This window comes from Patagioenas fasciata, chromosome 12, assembly GCF_037038585.1.
Source record: "Patagioenas fasciata isolate bPatFas1 chromosome 12, bPatFas1.hap1, whole genome shotgun sequence".
NCBI classification, from domain to species: domain Eukaryota; kingdom Metazoa; phylum Chordata; class Aves; order Columbiformes; family Columbidae; genus Patagioenas; species Patagioenas fasciata.
In genome coordinates, this window is record NC_092531.1 from 12,095,250 (window position 1) to 12,115,825 (window position 20,576).

Genomic DNA, 20,576 nt, shown 5'->3' on the forward strand with positions numbered 1-20,576 from the left:
TCCAGTGCTTTAACAATAACAGGCAAACCCACCTGTACCATTGAGAAGCAGATTTCTGTCTGAAAACACAAAACTAGGCAAGAGACTTTTTTGAATTTCTGTACAAAGTATTTAAATGTGACTGCATTAGCCTCCTCTTGAAAGAGACATTAAACTTCCAAATATGGGAGGCATAAATAAGCAACAAACAAGTGTTTTATATCATGCTACACTCTCAATGCCTAACGTTGTGCAGTTCATAGTCCAGAAACAGACCCTTCTAGAAGGATTCTTCAAATAGCTATTTTGCACAGGGGTGCCACAAAATGCTGCTTTAATCTTTGTTGTTGTTGTTCTGAATAACAAATTGTTTTCTTTGAGATGGGCCAAATTACATCTGCCTCACCCTCCATGCAGCTTACAAGGTTAAGGTACTTCACAAGCTATCCAGGGATACTCCTGATATCAATCTTGAAGCCTATTCAAAACAAGGATGGGGAGTCAGGGCTTTCTCTGCCAACATTCCTGCTGAATAATCGCACAGCTCCATTATCTGTGGGGGAGTCCTCTCTGCCAGTGTTCCCTGCAAAGCTGTGCTGCCTGGTGGGAGCTCACACAGAGAGCTGAGAGACACCACAGGAAGCATGTCCTGAAAGACCATACAGATTGCAACACTATCACTTATCCCTTTCATGCTGTCTTTCTCCATAAAGGGTCAGTCACAAAAGGCTGCCTTTGTCACTAAATAATCACAGTTCTGGTGCCTTCCCTAAGATTTTTCTCAACCTGTAAGTGCATAGGGCACAACAGGAGCACAGTGCACAGAAATGCTGAGCAGCATGAGCCCCACCATCCTGATGTCTACGTTTACAGTGAAGCTGTCAAGTGTAAACTTGGAAACCTGACAACAACCTCACTGTATTAACAATATTGTCAATCATATTTTTCCAAAAGAACATCATTGTCTCCAACCCATTTGGACTTTAATATTTGTCATGTACGTAATATTTGGCCTTGCATATGTGCCACTCACTGTCTGCACAGAATCCTTTCAAAACCTTTACCTACATGGACAACAGAGTTTTGCCATTAAAGTGGCAGAATGGAAGGTGAAGAGATGGAGGGCTGGACACATTGCTCTCATTTCCTTGGTCTTTTCTGCTCTGCATATTTTTGAGGGGAAATAGGTGGTGGCTTTTCCTTGAGAGAGGGAGGTTCAAGGCAGTGGGGGTGTGAATGGCATTGGCTGGCACTGGCTATAAACACAGCACTCTCACTGCTTTCCCGTGTACATTTTCAGCACAGTTTGAGAGGCTGGAATTTCCAGATGACGTGCTCGATGTATGTGGTGGGGGTGGAGGGCAGAAAGGGTCCTTCTTTTTTTGTGTTCACTTCTGGCTGTCAGTCAAACATAGCAATAAAATCAGCTCCAATTAAGAGGATATGCAAGGAATTTTGTGATAATGTCAACACCATTCCACCAATAACGGGGTAAAGAAGCTATTTTATTCTTTTTTCTTTTTTTTCTTTTTTTCTTTTCTTTTTGAAGTAAATAACCTCTATCACACTCAACTGTGGTAGCACCAGATAAACAGTTAATTACAAAGGTACAATCATTATCCTGTGGGGTTTTTGGCTTTTTTTTTTTTTTTTCCCCTGTGGGGGCCCTGGTTGGTTTCTGTTTCGTTTGCTTTCTGATTACTCCAGTGCTGACTTAACTTTCTCCCGCAGACTGCCTTCAGTTCTCTAAGAGGTTCAGTTTCTCATCCATTAACCCCTTACTGCAGGGAATCTCACCCACCTGACTCGGCAAACAGAAAACAGCCAGAGAGAACAGACTATGACACGGCGAAAGGAGTCCAGCTTTGGACTCACTCCCATCTCACTTCACATCTGACTTTCTGTGTGATCTTAGAACATGTCCCAGATAAAAGAAAGCACTTATCAAGGTTTTCAACCTTCTCAATCTTCAACAGATACTTTTAATCCTGTGTTCTACCACGTAGGGGCCGATATCTACTTGTGATTACTTCCTAAACTGCAAAATGGGTGTAGTTACACTGCAACAGTATAAAATCTGATCTATTTTGGATTCATTGAGCCAGGGAGGCACAGCTGCCTCTCCAACTGTACCGATGTGGAAACATGTCCAATATGTAGCTGTCAGATTGCTGCTCCATTTCATCTACCCTCATGCTCGTTGGTGAGATCTGCAATTTACGGCTGCTCCAGCCACAGGGCTGACCCCACAATCTACAAAGACGTTTTGGAGGTGCTTTTGACCTCCTCAACCCATATTATCTGTGGTGCAGCTCAGGGTCAGGTCTGGGATGGTGCTTTTGTAACTTCGTGCCCTACTTGGTATTTTGCTATGTTCTGTTAATCCTGCAGAAAAAACTGATGATTTCATCAGAATTTGACATATTCTGGATCACGATTTCATGGTCAAATTACTTAATCCTTTGGGAACTAAAACCTGTATTTTGAGGAGAGCAAATGCCCTCCTACAAACAGGTTGCCTAGCAGTTCAGTAACTACAAGTAGTAAGAATTAAATAAATTCTAAACGCAGTGACCATCTGGGATTACTAACACCTGGACTATATGAGAGCAGTTATTACTAATGAACAGTAGGAAGTTCAATACATGCTTAATACATACTCAGATATCGGATTTTTTTTTTTTTTTTCACTAAGAAGTAAATAACTAAACCTCTTAATAGTATCTAAAACCTTGTGAACATGCCACTAGTTTGGCTGGAAGTAATTCCACTTACACCGGTTTCAGATATTGAACTCAGCCCTCCCAAAGCACCCTAAAAGCAAGCCCCAAGCCATTTTCACAGAGACGGTCAGGTGAAGGGTACAAAACAGTGTGCTGTGCCTTATCCACTCTCAGTTTCTAGAAGATACCCTGGAAAGCTGTCACTGCTGAGGAGAATCTGTCTGGATTGAAGAACCTGCTGGATTACTTAAAAGCTCTGTTCCAGTGATAGCCAGCATTGGCTGTTAAAGTGAACTGTATGACTACAATCCCTGTAAAATGTGTCTCCATTTCCTTTCAGGTTGGGAAGCTGATCCAAGAAGCAGCTGGAAGGAGTAATTTGAAGAGAGTTACACTGGAGCTGGGTGGGAAAAGCCCAAACATTATTTTCGCAGATGCTGATTGTAAGTCAGCACTTCCATATTTTTCTTAAAAACATGTTTGTGTGGTGTCTTTTTTTTTTTTTTTTTTGATTTTAGGGCATATCTTTCATATAAAGTGAAAAGGACCAGTATAGCTGTATCTAATTGCACGTTTTAATCTTACAGAAGCAGCCTAAACTGTGATATTTTTTTAGAAAAAGACAATATTTGAACCCACAGATTCACAGACAACAGGCAAACTGAAAAAAGTTATAACCAAGCATATGGAAACAGTGTTATTTACAGTCATGGGCCCATACACATTTGTCATCCTAAACTGCAGCAAGGTAGTTTAGTGCTTTAAATCTGGAAATTCTGTGACTTTTTTTGCTTCACAGCAATTATAAGAAGGAAGGGCTTTAATTGATACTTGAGTCGCTAATCTAGTCAGTGCAGTATTCCTTTGTTAAGGCATTCTGACAGTAGCTATAAAATCCATTTTTTAAATTTCCACAACTTAGGAACTGTGTACTGAAATATCCTCATTGCCACTGCCAGCAGAGAGCTGAAGATTTTGGCAGCTGGATGATGTTGTGCAGCTGAGATTTTTGGCACCTGAGAAGGTACAGGACAGCAGTTTAGGATAGGATAAAAACACAAACTGGAAGTTTCTGCTGAAATATCAGCGATGAAATAGTTAAAAATGTTGATATCTAAATTGTCAGCAGGAGGTTTTGAAGTTCACACCCGATTAAGATGAATGGGACAGTTCACACCTTGCTTTGAGCTATTGTTTCAGGCTGAAGCACAGGCACACTGTACTCAATGCATTTTCTGAGAACTTTGTAACCCAAATAAATACACAGATAAGGATTTGGTCTTTTAATTTAAAAGGGGAAAGTGAATAGAAGAATTATTCTGAATAGCATGAATTGCAAGAGTTGGTCACAGTCATGTATTCATTTTCAAAGTTACCAATATCTGAAAGACCAGGGAAAGCTTGGGAACTTTGGGGAGCTTTTCTACCTAGAAATGTTATGAAGTTGAGGTCTAAATTACAGCCACAGTCATCCTGGTAAGCTAAAAAGGCTCCTCCCAGCTAGAGTCAGATGCAGATGTTACAGCTTTCTACCCCAGTTACTCATCTCCATCTCCCATCTGAAATCACCACATCTCAAACGTCCCTAACCTACTAACTCAAGCTGGATCACCTGAACACTTCTAGCAGAGTCATGCTGGGGCAGGTCTGTGTTATGGCCTTGCACAGGGGATGGGGGACAAATGCTCCCAGATGCTATGCAGAGCTGTACGTGATCTGTGACTTGCCAAATACAGTTGAGGACCTGAGGAGAAGCTGCAGGCAATGAGGGAATAATAGGGCATAGAGGTGAGCACAGTCTTCTTCAGGACTGTCTGTTCCACAGTACATCATACTAAAGCTCTCTGGTCTTCCTATAATTACAACTACCAGCACTTGACCTAAGATTCAGACTTCAAAGTCCTGATTATTGAAGAACAGCAGACAATTTGCTCACCATTTCAAAGGGGCTGTTTGTTCTGCTTGAGGAACACCATGTGCCAAAAGTTAGCAGAAAACATGACAAAGCTGTTGAAAGTTCAGTACGCCTAAAACCAGAGAAGAATGGTTAGAGCCCCACATGGAGAAAAACTGTGTTAACAATAGAGGAAGAAACATCAGTTAATCAGTTCTATCCACTAGTGTGTTAATTCTCCATAGAGCTGCTTGGGAAAATTTGAATGTGGTCCAGGGAACACCCTATGTAATTTTTTTTCAGGACCACACTGAGGACAGAATAAGACCTTTCTGTTACATGAGAGTTGTCTAGGATGTGCTTAAAATAAAGCACTGTTGCCTTGTTTATGCCATAAAATATTATACTTTAAGCAATGTTCCAAACTGCTACAACTGATAACAAACGTATTACAGTGCCATGTGGCATCACTTTTTAAGGATTAATTCAATATTCTTGTCTAGTCAGCTATTATACCTAATGGGAGAATTTAGCTCTGAATGTCTATATATGACAGGACCCCCTCTCCTGCTTAGATAGAGGATGTGTTAGTTGTACCTCCAAGGAAATTAACAGTAGAAATCAACGGTTGTTTGTCCTATAATTGGCCTGTATTTTTAAAGCCATACTCAGTCATCTGTATAGGCCAAAAAGATGTTTTCTCTCTTGCAGAAGAATAATCTGGCTTTTTGGGAAAGACGGGTCTTGACTTTATCCAAGTCAAATTTTTTCAAGTTCTTGGTTGGCTGGAATTCCCACACATGCAGTATTAAATCAAGTGCAAACTTGGTATCACAGACTAATTTTCTCCTCCTCTACTGGTCCCAGTCAGATGGATTTCTATAATGTGGGGCACAATCCATTTACTAGGGTCTCTTAACAGTTTTAGTTGATAAATTGCATGTTGCTGGCATATAAGACATTGGTGAAGTTGTTCTTGCATACCCTACTCCTATAGACTTCTAAAGCACTGTATTGATTTAATTTTTGCAGTGGGATATTAAGAAATATTTTGTGGCTTGTGTCACGAGAGGGCATGTGGAATGTATTATGTATGGACCTTTCATTACAGAGACGATGCCTGAAGTCCCAAGTGGTCCCTTGCAATCTAGTGTTTCTGAAACAGTTGTTAACACTCCTAATATCTCCCCAGTATAGCTGCATTCAGGTTGGAATACATGGGGAAAAAAATCAACTTTAGACATGTTTAAAAACTCTGTATTTTCACAGGAATTATGACACAAAATGAAACAAATAATCTTCCTTTATGACCTAACACAACAACAGTATGTTTTGATTTGGCTGCTGTTCTGTTGTTGTTTGTTAAACCAAATCCGACTTCTGCTTTTAAGTTTTAGAAATATGGCACTATGGAATACACGACACTGGTGCAATGGCAGATGTGTCTGTGATGTTTCAGAGCAACATTTGCTGTCTTGGTTTTTTAGTGGACTACGCTGTGGAACAAGCTCATCAAGGGGTCTTCTTCAATCAAGGTCAATGCTGCACTGCAGGCTCACGGATTTATGTGGAAGAATCAATCTATGAAGAGTTTGTTAGAAGAAGTGTAGAACGCGCAAAGAGGAGAGTAGTGGGGAGTCCTTTTGACCCAACTACGGAACAAGGTCCACAGGTACAGAAACAGTGCTTTGGCTCTGCAGCCCAGAAAGTGGCTGGAAGTGTTTGACTTTTATTAGGACAGAGGTCAGTGTGTACTCACTCACAGTCCAGGGCAGCTGACATGATAAATGCTTTCAAGATTAAAATTCTAAAGGAGGAGATAATCTGTGCAGCTCAGAGGTGTTTCTTGTTAAGTAAGAACTCTCATCTTAACTAAGTTTGCCTCCCAGCTTTAACAGCAAGATTCTGATCTTCAGCCCCCAAGATACAGCTGTAAACTGTAAGAAGCTCTCAAAAGTCTCTGTGGGTACTTTCAAGAATTGTCTACAATGATAACTGTGCTTGTAGACCACTAGAGAAATAGGAATTCTAAGCAAAAGAGGCAGGATTAGAAATAGGTCTTCAGAAAATGTTCCTGCCACTAAAACCAGCTTGGCTTATACCATTTTCAGGAATTTAACCTGGGACAAAGAATAATTATTTACTTTGTACTTATAAACCAGATAGCTTAGCCACATACATAAGGTGACACATGACTGAGCCATAGGTTACAGTCAGCAGCTATTTGTAGATTTTTGGCATCTCCAGCCCAAGGAGTAGTGAACATCAGCATGCGTCTACTCATGGGGACACAACTTGCCCAAAAAAACTATTTTGACTTGATTGTCAAGTGCATGATCTGCAAGTCAAATGACTGCTTCTCTCTTTCAGATTGATAAAAAACAATACAACAAGATCTTGGAACTGATTCAAAGCGGCATTACTGAAGGAGCAAAACTTGAATGTGGGGGTAAAGGCCTGGGAAGAAAGGGCTTCTTCATTGAACCCACCGTGTTTTCCAATGTAACAGATGACATGCGGATTGCCAAGGAGGAGGTATACACACACACACGGGCAAGATCATTTTAGAATGTCCTAGACATGACTATTTTTCTTTTGTTTACCTCCTGGGACAACAGCTTTAGAGTTAAAAACACCACTATATCAAAAAAAAAAAAAAAGAAAAAAAAAAAGAGAATATTTTCAGAACTCGTTGCGCACACAGCAACATCAGCTGGGTAAGGAAGTTCAATTTTTACCATTGGCTTTAAAGTCTCAGGCCTCAAAGAAGAGATGAGGGAAGAATGGATGAATGCCACTGAGTCAAATGCCTTGGGAAATTCATGCAGTTTTACAGACAGCTAGTATCACTATTACACTTTGCTGTGGTAAAGAGTACAACAGGAGAAGACAATTAAAAAAGCAGAATAAAACAGGAATAAAATGCCTCTGAGCGGGTTAGTTTATTAATTAATGATTGATCTTTCTTGCAGATTTTTGGGCCTGTTCAAGAAATACTGAGATTTAAAACCATGGATGAAGTTATAGAGCGAGCCAACAATTCTGATTTTGGGCTGGTAGCTGCTGTCTTTACAAATGACATAAATAAGGCCCTGACAGTCTCTTCAGCAATGCAGGCTGGGACAGTCTGGTAAGGCAGAAGTTATCGCACTCCTGCTCTTGGAGATAAAGACTTTGACTCATTATCATTATGGCATCTCAGTTTTGCACCCTTTGTCTGAAAAGTGTTTATCTAGGCCATCCTAGTGGTGAATCGCTAACCATGATAGGGAACAGCTGCAGGGTGGTGCTGTCACTGCTCACTGCGGGTGAACTGTTGAAAAGCGGCGAGTGCCTTAGGCAGCGCTGCCAACGAAGCAAGCAGGGTACGAGCCATCCTTTCTGTGGGGCAGGCGAATCCTGTGAGGTTTCTGCTAAACGCACAAAGAATCGCGTACTTCTACAAGATTAAGGAACTGAGGGGACACCTCTAGTCTTTAGTCCTTGGGTAATGCCACTTTTAGAGTTTAATAGCTTGCAATTTGGTATATCAAGCCTCTGTAAACGAAAGATCCAAGAGAAATCAGGGAGAAAAAGAACAAATTCACATCTAATAGCTCTTGTGTTATAAACTGGCACTGAGGTTTGTCAGCAGATTAACAGTTCATTACTGAAACTGTGTCCAAGTGTTCGGTGCCCTCCTCCAGCCCTCACAGGCCAAATCCCATTCTCCTGATGAGTAAGGAGCAGAATGTTGTTTTTGTGGCATAAATCCCTCATTTCCTTTCAACACAAGACAAGTTTGTTATTACTCAGAGTTATACAGTTTCCTTAGCTCCCCAAGTGTCAGCTTCTCCCTGAGTTCTCCAAAGGTCTCTCTGACAGTGCAGTTGGATTTAATGCCTCTTCCTGTTACAGGATAAATTGCTACAACGCCTTAAATGCCCAAAGTCCTTTTGGAGGATTCAAAATGTCTGGCAATGGGAGAGAGATGTAAGTATTCCACTGCTGTCTTCTAAACTCTTTTCAGTTCTAGAACTTAATAAACATAAGTGAATCCTTCCATGCAAATTAAGATCAGAAAATATTCCCATCTGAGGATCAGGGCGTAATATAAGATGACTGATAATGGGTTCTAAATGCAATTGATTTGCGTGGTAAGACCATTTGCTTTTCTTTTTATTTTCCCTTTTTTTTTTTTTTTTGGACATAGTAATACAAGTTACTGGAACTACTTATTATGAAAGGAACTGAAAATTTCAGAGTCTTTTTCTGAACTTGAAACCTATGTTTTCTGTCAGTTTTTCTTTGCCATATTAACCAGCACTTTTACAGAGAGATTCTCTTTTTGGTACTGCTGTGTGCTTGTTGACAGGTTTGGTGTACTTGTTTCAGAGTTGTTTTGCCATATATTTTGCCTCTCTTGCTATTTTTTCTTTTCTTGACTTTTTCCTACATTTATTAATATAGGTGCATCTGAATTTTATTAAAATGTTATCTATCTCTTCCAGATTTATGAACAATGTTAAATGAAATCAGGCCTAGAGAAGGACAGACAATTGTGCTTACATCCCTTTCAAAAATCACCTTCCATTACAAAGCTTTCTGACTTCTCTTATTCCATTTAGAACCAAGTGCCAAATATTTTGAAATGGAGCTCTACACTCAAATACTGTCCCATGTACCTAATTTAAAGCTGTACCAGTTTTTAATTCTCATTACAATCACAGGGAAGTTTAGCAATTGCATCAGCCCCAGATTGGTTACGCGTACACAGGATTCAATTAATTTCTGTGCAGGAGGCATGTATACCAGATATGTGTCACCTAAGCTTTCAAAATAGCTTATGGCTAATGGCAAACCCAGCAGTAAAACTAAAGTAAGGTCAAACTCTTTAAAACTTTAAATATGTGGAAGTATACAACTTGATCTATAAAATCAGCTCTGTGTAGTCTGAAATATTTTCCCTCATTAGGGAGTACTTTGAATAACACATTCATACTATTCTCCACATTCATGAGTTATGAGGTGATCTCACACTGGCATAAATATGTCAGCTCATCTAACTCTTATCATTGTGAAAATATTCTTAAACTACTAAGCTCGATAGAGCATATGAGTAACTTGACACCCAAGAGTGACCCCACTGACTTCAGGCAAGTTAGCTGAGCAAGCAAAATATTCACATATTGATATCATAGAGTTTTGGAAAGGGGGGGAAACCAGGCAGCACCCCGCTCCCATGGAGAAGTCTATGGTAGTTGTACACTTGATTCCTATCTACAGCTTTGAAAATATTAACCATAAACAACACATGTTTGGAATGGCGATAATCTCTGTCTCACAAAGATGCCTGAAAACCTACTTATGAGTCATTATTCTACTCCTTTCAGAATCTCTTTTAGCAGATATCACTTCCTAATTCACCTCCTCCCTGCTTCCACTAATATCTGCATACTTTTAATTAAAATGTTGTGCTTTCTTAGATCCCTGTTTTTAGGGCATTTTACAGCACAAATAATATTGAGTCAGGCAATTAAAGTAACAAAAAATAAAGAAGGGAAAGTGTCCATACATATGCGTGTCATTGCTAAGCTAATACTATGTTACAGCCAGATCATAATTGTACCGTTTGTGCTAGCACTCTATTATCTGGGACTTGTTTTGTTCCTGCATTTAAACGCAGAGATTTTTATCACACATGGGGAAAAAGAATGAGCATAGAAAGTTGAGATCTGCTATACTCTTTTTAGACTCCCACAAAATGTAGCAGGGTATGTGCATACCAGTAGAGAACCAGAAATCATGTGCATAATACAACTGATTTCTGTTTACATTAAAGCTACTTATAATAATCTTGTATTCTTTATAGAGTCTAAAAGAGGGATTTTTTTTTTTTTGTTACATTTACACTTCTCTAAAGCTTTTTATCACTACCTGAGTGGTATAAAATATAACTCCTGTAACTAAAAATCAGGTGACTCATCCCAGATAGCCACATGTGGTGTTTTATATTAGATAGAATCCCCCAAAATTCTGGTCTCTGTCCAAATGTTTTTCAGAGAAGGAGGTGTCATTCTACTTCAGAGCTATCCTTTAATGTCATAGGAATGATTATTGTCTGGATAGCTCTGAGATATACCAGTGCATAGTTGCATTCCCCAAAAGAAAAGCAAGCAGGAGAGTGGCTTAGAGTTATAGTTCTTTTCCTTTTATTTTTTCTCTTGGATTGAGGGAAGAGAGTATGTAATATTTCTTTTTGAAGAACAATTTGCTCCCCTTCCCTCACACCTACACAACCAAGAGACAGCATCATGCAAACTTGACCCATGGGCCCTTTCCTTTTCACAGACACAACCCTCGTTTTCTCCCTGATACCAGACTGCAATACAAGAGGACCCAAAGTGGTCATAGAACAGGATGTTATTGTTCCTTACTTCCCTGTATTAAGCTGAACACACACTGGCTCTTCTGCTCTACATGTCTGGAAGAATCCATCTTCCTATTCCACAATAACAACTTTTTAACTTTTGAAAAATATTTGCCTTAGAATTCATCACAGTTGTCCACTTCCAAACTTTTGACCAGAATACAAAACGCGTAAGGCCCTGAAGCCTTCAGCTGAAGAAACAGGCAATAAATAGATATAATTTTGTTTGCCGGACCAAGATAAGAAACCAACTGCCATCTAGAACATACATAAAGGCACTGGATACTCTGTTGTCTAGGTGATCTATTGACTTGCAAAAATGTGTCCAGGAGGTGCCTGAAGCCCAGCGCAGCCCTGTGGAATCAAGCAGGAACTTCTTCCACCCAGATCAACTCACCAGCATCAGTTACTGGGCTTCATTCAGCTCCCAGTGGCACCTTCCCCTGAATCATAAGGGAATTGTTCTGGGGCTCAGCTCAGGCTGATAAATAGCTACAGTTTTTGGTCTCTCTGGTGGTGGTGTGGTCCAAACCAACAGGAACTTTTCACATGTCAAAAAAGTCTTTATTAATTTATTTCCTTGCATGTACTTAGAGTCTGGTAAATCTTAAAATGCCCACTGAATGATCAGCCTGAGTTAAATATCAACCCCTATATCACATGTAAGGCTCACCAAGTTTTCAAAACTGCATGTGGAGTGAACTGGCCTGCTAAATACTGATATTTCTGCCCAAATGAATTGACTTTCCATGGAAAGTTACAGGAGTTCCATCAGCGTTATATTTTGTGTAAAATTTACAGTGTAGTGGTAAATACAAAGCAGACTACGCAACACCAGAGGCATGCACAGGGGTTTAATGGCTTTGAACAGTGGCCCCTCACTCCATTCTGAAAACAACACTTATTAGAAGGAGGTTCTGAGGAATTCCCCTGAAATGTTCTTTATGGTGCAGTTGGCATGAGATTCTGCACAGGGGATCCAGAGGGAAGGCAGTGTCAAATAGTAAACATGCTAACATGATATGCAATTCAGTGCTTTTTAGATTTTAACATAAGTAAGGGAGCAGTATAGTGTGTGTTTCAGGCATGGAGATAATTTAACAAATGTCTGTAAGAGCTTCACTTTAACAAGGAATCACTTTGCAGGTTTTTGCTCAATAAAGGATTCATGTTTGGTGTAAGCTGATGCTGCAATTTGTTTTTTTAGGGGTGAATGTGGATTGAGAGAATATTCTGAAGTTAAAACCGTAACAATAAAGATCCCTCAGAAGAACTCCTAAAATGATGAAGGACCACGTTGTGCAGAAGAGCACATGATGCCACCCTCTCTAATCCTTATGGAGATCAGCACTCAGGAATCAAAGTGTTACACAATATATATTTAAGAAATTAAGTTGCAACATATATACTGGGCACATAACTCCGAGCGTAATGCAAACCAACTCTGCATGTTTTCATAAAACTCTCCTAAGAATTGTTACATCTTATGAAACAAATCATAACAAGAGAGAAAATTGGTACTGGGCATCATTTAATAACGGTTCGAGCTATAAAACTGTTAAATGCAAATGCATGCACACACACATTTATCTCTTCTTAAAACAAACAAAGTAAGTCTTAATGCTTTCAGGTTGCGTTCTCAAACAGACCTGCTTGTACTTACATTCTAGTTTCAATTAGGGCTTTACAAGCCAGATTTTACCCGAAATGCTAGCAATGGACAACATAAAAAAGTATAATTGACGTTCCTAAAAAATAAAAGACTCTGAACTGTAACAAGCCCGAAGCTGGTATACTGGCAACTTTCCAATTAGCATGCTCGCATAAAGAGGTCAAACTGGGGAGGGAATTAAACCATTATATTGGCAATGAAATCCAAGTACTTATCAGTGAGATTTGGCTTTCTTGAGCAAGGTAATTTGGTTTTCAAAGCTTCTTTTCATAATTACTTTATGTCTCGCTATAAGCAAAAATCCTCCCTCACTTCCAGGAACTTGAAGGGTTTCACCTGCCTGCCAAAAGAGCATGGTCAGACAGGGTGGGAGGGTGTTAAGGAGAACAGGAACAGATTCCAAGACTTCACAGAATATATCAGCTTTCAGTGCTTGTCTAGTTTTGTCGTTGTTGTTACTGTTGTTGTTTTCACCTTCTTTCTTTTTTTAAACCAGTATATGCACATGCAGACCTCACTTATTTGTATGCTATTAAACTGCCTGTGATTACACTGGGAATTATTATGTGTTCATTACAGCAGGAAGAACCCAGCAAAAGCCCACTTGATAAGAAGTAAGCTTGAGTTAGTTTTCATACTAAATGCTGGCTTCCCATCCTTACCGTGCTTGTGAGCCTCAGGTGAGCTTAGTGGCTGGCACTGACTTTCCAACTATGTCTGTTCTTTTTTTGGCCCAGGACAAAAATATGAGTAAGTTGTTTTAGAAGTGAGGTGTTTAAAACCTGTCACATTATTACCTGCTGCCTACAGAATCTCTTCCAATGTGTAACTAGCAAACTAAACACCATTTGTTTCTTCTTTCCAGCTGCAGAGCTCACCGATTCCCCAGACTTTTTTTAGAGAGGTTTCACTTTATGTTTTAACTTAGAATTAAGAAAATTTATTTTAAAACTACAGTAAATCATCTACACCGTGTAGCTACATTATCTGGGCTGTCAGGACAGAGTTATGGCCTCAGGTGTAACAGCATTCCGAGCTGCAGAGTCCATGCTGTGAACCATTGAAAACTCCAGACCTGATCAGCAAATCATTTCTACACATTCTTAACCTCCTTTACTCTCCAAGGAATTCCTCTTAAGATTTGAAATTATGTGTGTCCTTAAACATACTGCTGGATCAGAACAAGAGTATCCAGCACTTTGTAGTGTGGTGGCCCTCAATATTTTGTATATCTAACTCATGTCCAACTGTGTATGTGTTTTTAAAGCAATATGTATACATCATGTTATTCAGAAATGACAGTACACTCACAGACACAGAGATGAATCGAAATATTCCTGAGTTGTTAAATGCAAATGCCAGGTACTTCTACTGTAGTGTATGTCAATGAAGAAAAATTAAATACAGCAAATAAGAGATTAGTTATCTTTTAAACTGCAATATAAAATATGAAAAAGGAGATTTTACTTCTTTTCTCCTATTTACTTAAAAAAGAAACTTTCTGTGCTAACAGCATTTACACCGTGTACCCTTTTGTATTCTTTTTGTGTATTTTGTATGTCTGTGCTTTCTTCTGAGTACATTCAGGTAAATAATATAGAGATGCCATTTTTTTTCAACCCTGTCACTGCAGCTCCATTTGATGTACATGGATTTGTAAAATCCTTTTTTAAATGTACCATTTGCATGGATCCAACAAAACATTCTTCCAGTCCCTGCAGCTTTTTGTTACAGTTTTTAATCATGTATATAGTTATATGTTATTAAAAAGTAAAAGAATATTTTCTATGAAGTTTTTTTCCATTAAAAAGGTTTAGAGAAAGACTTTAGACTGTGAGACTCCTTTATTGTTGACAGAGCTATAAAAATATTTAAAAAAATATTTTGTTAGCAAAAGATCTGCTCTCACAGTAGCTTTATTTTCATTTGCAAAAGTGAATGAAGTAAAAGGCCAATTACATTTTCTGCAATATTATTGCAGCTGTATGAAAAACACTTGTGAATTGCAGATCTAGGTCATAGCCAAAGTTCATCCTCACCCTCATGGTCATAAAGTTTAGCTATTGGGGAAGGTCTGAAATCATCAGAACCAGTGGGGCACCCTTGCAAACTGCTGCATCACAGCTTGAGTTTGGGATAATGTTTTACAAAATCATTACACCTATTTTTTCTTTAGTAGATGAATCACAGAGATGATTAAATTTACACTCAGATCTTTTATGAAGTGATTTTCTACTTGCCTTTAATTTCAAAATGCTAAAACAGGAGAAAAAGACAGACTAGATGTTGACGGCCAGTAAAATTCATATGGCCAGGTAGTACACAACTCTCCCTCAAGCAATCCCTTTATTCCAGGGTTACTTTCATAGCTGGGAACAGCATTCCTCTTTTGAAACTCTGCCTATTTAGACAGAGTAACTACTCAGTTAATAAGGCCAAGTTACTTCATTGTATGGCAAGGAATTGTTATACCTCAGTGTCACAGAATAATACTGCTGGTTTAATCAACACTCTACAGGCAACCACAATAGACAAAGTAACTTGACTAAAACAGATGGGATAAAAGAGAATAAAACTTAATAATAGGAGTGAAATTGCATTCTCAGAAAGGAGTACTGTTCCTGAAAGTCTGGGATATCAGGAATATGTTAGGCAGAGTTTCATTTCTATTTAGTTAGTGGCATGCACAACACTCTGTCATGAGTCCATGGGTGGACAATTCCGTATTCTCCATCTCTCTGAACTGTTTGCAGCCTGTCTCACCCCTCCAAGGAGTCACATAGACACAAGCAACAGAATGCTTTTCTGAAAGCAAAATGAAGGAAGGTTGTTCTGGAAATCACTTGAAAACAATGAGTGTTATCATCTAATGAAACCAGTAAAGTTCAGTCCATAGTAAATAAGCATTCTGTGGAGCACCAGCCAATGAAAATATATGTATCGGCAAATGCGGATACAGATATAGTAAAGGGAGTTTGGAAATAATAGTGCATTTCTCTGGGAAAAGGATCTGATAAAAAAGCAAAAAGATTTTCAGTTCTGTGGCCTTCAGACAGAGCGATGGATATTGGTACTCCTTGACCAGCATTCATACATTCATTGGTGCCCTGCTATGAAGAACGCTCTTCCTCTTTCACCCCACAGAGGCCAGGATGAAAAAGCTCGCCTTGCACACGCAGAGGCACCGTGTTACAGTGCCCTCTTATTTCTCAGTTCTGTACTGTAAAAAAGAGAACCAACCCATAGTAACACTGACTTGGGGGCATCAGTTCAGCTAGAGGGGAAGTCAAAGACAAGTGATACACTGTACTGTTTACTTATGGCTCTCTGCATCGTCACACCTAGAGCTCTGGAGAGCTTAATTTACAGCCACCTTACATTTGCATCCATACATCTCCATTTGCTGCATGCTAAGTCCATCAACACAGGAAGTTATTTTTCTCATAACAACTTCATACCACAATGACTGATATTCACAGTGCTACATCTATCAGGAAGCAGCAAAAGCCTCTCGGGCTGTTAGATGCCATCAGCATTCCCAATCCATTCAGACTTTTTTCTCCACATTAGACTAGAGCTGCATAAAACACATCTTCTGTCCTCATTATTTGCTTAGTTCTTTCTGTACCTACACTGTATCTTCTGTGTCCACTGACACTGCAAAGGTATTAGGGAACTACGTGTGGCTCTGCCAGAAAGCTCAGGAACTTCTGAAGCAAAGTGGGAGACTTCAGCATGAAGTTGGCCCAATTATAGGCATAGATTAGGCTGATGTGAGAGTAGTGGTATAATTTCATGTGACTAAAGTGTGGCTAGAAATGCTACTACTAGGGCTTAGGGTCCCACTTTCCTCTTCCACACAGCACAACGTGGAGTGCTGGGATGCTGGTTTCAATAAGCACTTGCCTAATTTTTCTCAGAGGATCGGAACTGAGACACTGGAATTCAAGGTTAACACAAGCAACGGATTATTGCAGCTGGCTGCAGTGCAAGTTCAGTCATTTCAGCAGGGAAGAGCAGGTTAAGCTGTGTAGCCACAGCTGCTACACTGGGGTAGTGCTCAGCGCCAGGTGCTTTGTTATCTAAGACTGAGGCCTAGAGGCTGCACACACACATACGACTGAGAATCTGTCCCAAAGACTGAGTAGAGCCAGAAGGGTGACTTACCTCTTGGTACAACTGGGGTAAGTTACCAGAACTGTTGTATAATGTCCCTAATCCCCCTGTTGGAGGGGGAGAAAAAGCACATCTACATGCCCCTGGTTCATAAGAATGGTTAATCCTAAAACAGTTCAGCCAGCTGAGTTTAAATCCTGAACCCTCACTAAAAGCCAACCTCATCCCCCCAGCACAGGTACTCCAGAGCCCAGCTGCACCACAAAGACCACAACTATTTCTTGCTGATTTCAACAAATTTAAACCCACTCAGGCCACTGCTGGAAAGAGGGACTCACTGCTTCTCTGTGGTGAGCATCTGCACCGGTACTTTTCATTGGGTTCTAGGATGAGTTTTGTCAAACAGCAGAGGCTGTCCTGTACTGTGCACAGCACATACATTTTTGGCTGTGCCTGCAGTGCCAGGAAGCACTCCAGCAAACAGTATTTCATCTGATTTTGGGTGACATTTACAAACACATTATGGAGAGGGCCTTGCCATCAGCTATAATGCCCTTAAATCTCCAAAGCCCAGGAAGGCTGGGACATCTGCTGGGGCAATATGCCTTAAGTCTACGTTACTGTTACATTCCTCAGCACATTCCTGTAGCCTTTCGTTGTATCGTAATTTAATACTAGTACCTAAACACCAAATTCTGCAATTCCAGGTTGGTTTCGAGGTGTTTTTATCTGCCTGGAGTCTTTTGATGAGACTTGCCAAATAAACCTGGATTGTGCAACCACAACAGCAACAGACTGTAAGAAAAGCCCCAGCTGCAGAGGTTGCCAAGGAGGCTGTGCACACAGCAGGCTGAAGTAACCCAAAAGGGTGCTTGTGAAATGTTTGTGCTGCTGGCAGGCAGCACATTGCCAGGACAGATCACACATCATGCATTTGCACATCAAATGAAGCTGCACTGGTCTGAGAGCATGGGAAAGGCCTGTCTTGAACGGCATGTGTTCTGCTTCCTAAACATGTATATTTTACACTTTACACTTGGTTATTGGCCAGATTGAAAGTACCGCAAGTTCCCCAAAGCTTGTAGTTTTGCCTTTGAAGTAGAACTGTTTGGATAATGTTTCCTTTGGCAATTTATCTATGTAACAAAGCAGGGACTTCGCTGCACTGGCCTCTCAACAATCCACCACAAGCCCTTGTTGAAGCATTAGTGCTTTCTGTATATGCACTCACGCACAATTTGACCATTTTTCACGACCTTGCTTACCCCCTCTCCTTCTCCCTTGTGGTTCCTTATGTGATGAGGTTGGTATAACTTGTGCTTATATTAACTCGCTTCATTTTGGGTTTATTTCCCTGCTCTTTGTACACCTGGCTGAGTTCCCATTTCCTGCAGCAGCTTAATGAGCAAGCATTTGTGTGCAGCTCAGTCCTGCTGCCCACCAAAAAGAAAATATGTCTGCACTGCTTCTCCTGGCAAAAGGGGACCAGCTCATGGGCACCCGTTTTCTCACACTCTACTGGGAGCACCAGATGGGACATCGAGCAGGATCTCTTGTGAAGTTTCTGCTGTTTCCTACTTTCTATTGGTCCAAAACCTCTCCCACAGTCTTTGTCACTTGATATCCAATCTCAAGACACAGTCAGTGCCTGGCAATAGTGGCTTTCCTTTAGGTTTTAGTTTTGAACTTCACAAACACTCAGGTTTCTGGGAAGGATGCTAAATGGAAAGGTACTTGGCACTCCCACCAAGAAACTGCAAATTAGGGACGATAGCTAAAGCATTCCCCTGGCATCTGATGGTCCTGCCACTAGTGAGGAGTCCCAGCTCGTTCATTCACCATGAGAGTGTGGCTCCCACTCAGAGATGGCTAGTGAGACATCCTATCCACAGCCTGTACAGCTGTGGGGACTAAGCAGAACACCTTTTACTCAAATCAGGCATTTCAAAAATGCCCAGAAAAGTCACCAAATAGTCTCAGCATTATCCTTCCAGCATTATGTGCATATTCTCTTTAAAATACAAGCTGGCTGTGAAATTAAGGATAAAAACACATTGTCTCCAAATAAACGGGCACTGGTAGAGCTACCAGTCTCTGGTTCCTGAGTAGCCGGTAGCTCCTGAGCAGTCCAAGGAAAACTCCTACCCTATGAAGTTGCATTGCAGCAGGACTGCCTGAGCACTGGGGCTGCCACATCCAGCGTAGGGGAGGAGGCAAAGTAATGAGGCTGCTGAGAGCATGAAACTAAACTGGAGCAATGGACTCTTTTCTGAGAATCCGTCCCACATATCTTCACAGTGTGTATTGCCCACCTTCACACCTTAACCATAAGAAGCCACTGCTAGAGAGCTCCCGGGGACCAAGAAGTTGGCACATCAATATATACAGAACTGCCTACTCCCATAACTGAAACTGCAGCACAACCCAGAACAATTCCTGCCCTGCCTGTGCTGCAGCCCTGCCTCTCCAGCAGTTTTCTCCTTGCAGCATTTGCCTCCCAAGGACAAACACAGTTTGCCAGACAATCATGGGAAAAAGGGCCCAGGAAGCACCACTAATGCAACATACCTTTGCAGGAGTTTCCTTAGGGAATGCAGAACATTTGACTCTCTGCACAATTTCCATTACATTCCCCTTTGCGAACCTCTCGGATGCCACCCTTTCAGACTGCTCTAGTGGGAAAATGACAGTAGTCTCCAGCTGTCCAGCACCCTTCAGGAAGACCCAGGAAGATGCTCTCATCTCCTGCATTTCTAGTGACTTTATAGGCAAGGCTCTGGGACAAATGTTTTAAGTTAATTTCCTATTCCATTTTAACAGACATAAAAAATACGATGACAAAATCGCCGAAGATACTGTTTCTCAGTGTTTCAAATGACCTTGCAGCTCTTTCCTATAAAACTTCCAAAACTGTTTTCTTCCCTGTAGTGAACTGTGTCTGTATTATAGAACGGCTGGTGTAAAGCTCTGCTAAAAGACAGGGTTGCTGGTTGATTTCTATTTTAAAAGCACATAGAACATCCTGAGCTTTTTCTCAGGGTTTTAGCAAAGAGGTTCTTTTAACTAACTGTGTTCTTAGGTAGAACAGCAACAAATGGCTCAATGATTTGTTTTTACAATGTCCTCTCTGGGAAGACTAATTACCAGCTTGCCTTCTAGCGTGCAGTTTCAAACATTTGGGGCCCCATTCTTTTTCAGGCAAAATTCATACTACAGACTGCAGAATCTGTCTGGGTGGGGGCATTCTGCTGAAAGTTTCTAAAAGCTTCAGGATTATGGGCTGGCCAAGAGATTTCATGATGCTTCTAGATTTTTGAAAAATTAAGTAGGAGAAAAACATGCTTTCCTCTGTATTACTATTTTTCTCTTTGGGGTAGTAATATAGCCACCAAATCAAAGTCACTGCAAATGCTGTTCTCAGCTGTTTTGCACAGAAGGCTCAGAAGAATGAAGGCAGATTTCATATATTAGTCGTGGAAGCTGCATTCAGCAGCAAGAATTACATTGCACAGAGCAGTGCAGGGTGTTGAGCCACCAGCAGATTTTGCCTGACAAAGGAAAACAACTGATGTGCTTCCAATTTGTTTTCGCTTTATACAAAGTTTCAGGACAACAAACTTTTCCTTCTCACTATTCTTCCTAACAGACTTCTTTCTCCTTTTTTAATTCCTGCTCCTCTCGGGATTGTCTCTAAAAGCTCTGGCTGAGGCAAAGCACTCAATGTTTAACTTCACTGTGCATATAGTCTCTGCTAGTGTTTTCCAGCTTTGCCATTAACCACTG

General features: G+C 40.5%; 1 protein-coding gene across 3 annotated transcripts in view; it reads left to right on the forward strand.

Annotated features, from left to right (window-relative positions):
• ALDH1A2 (aldehyde dehydrogenase 1 family member A2) overlaps positions 1 to 14,501 on the forward strand; it is a 54,920-nt gene extending 40,419 nt beyond the window's left edge. For all 3 annotated transcript variants that reach the window (XM_071813871.1, XM_065847037.2, XM_065847041.2), the window contains 6 exons: positions 3,043 to 3,145; positions 6,084 to 6,268; positions 6,967 to 7,131; positions 7,569 to 7,726; positions 8,494 to 8,568; positions 12,213 to 14,501. In XM_071813871.1, coding sequence (XP_071669972.1) covers positions 3,043 to 3,145; positions 6,084 to 6,268; positions 6,967 to 7,131; positions 7,569 to 7,726; positions 8,494 to 8,568; positions 12,213 to 12,285 — 759 coding nt within the window. In that variant the 3' untranslated portion in view covers positions 12,286 to 14,501. The remainder of the gene's footprint in view (positions 1 to 3,042; positions 3,146 to 6,083; positions 6,269 to 6,966; positions 7,132 to 7,568; positions 7,727 to 8,493; positions 8,569 to 12,212) is intronic.
• Positions 14,502 to 20,576: the final 6,075 nt, after the last annotated feature.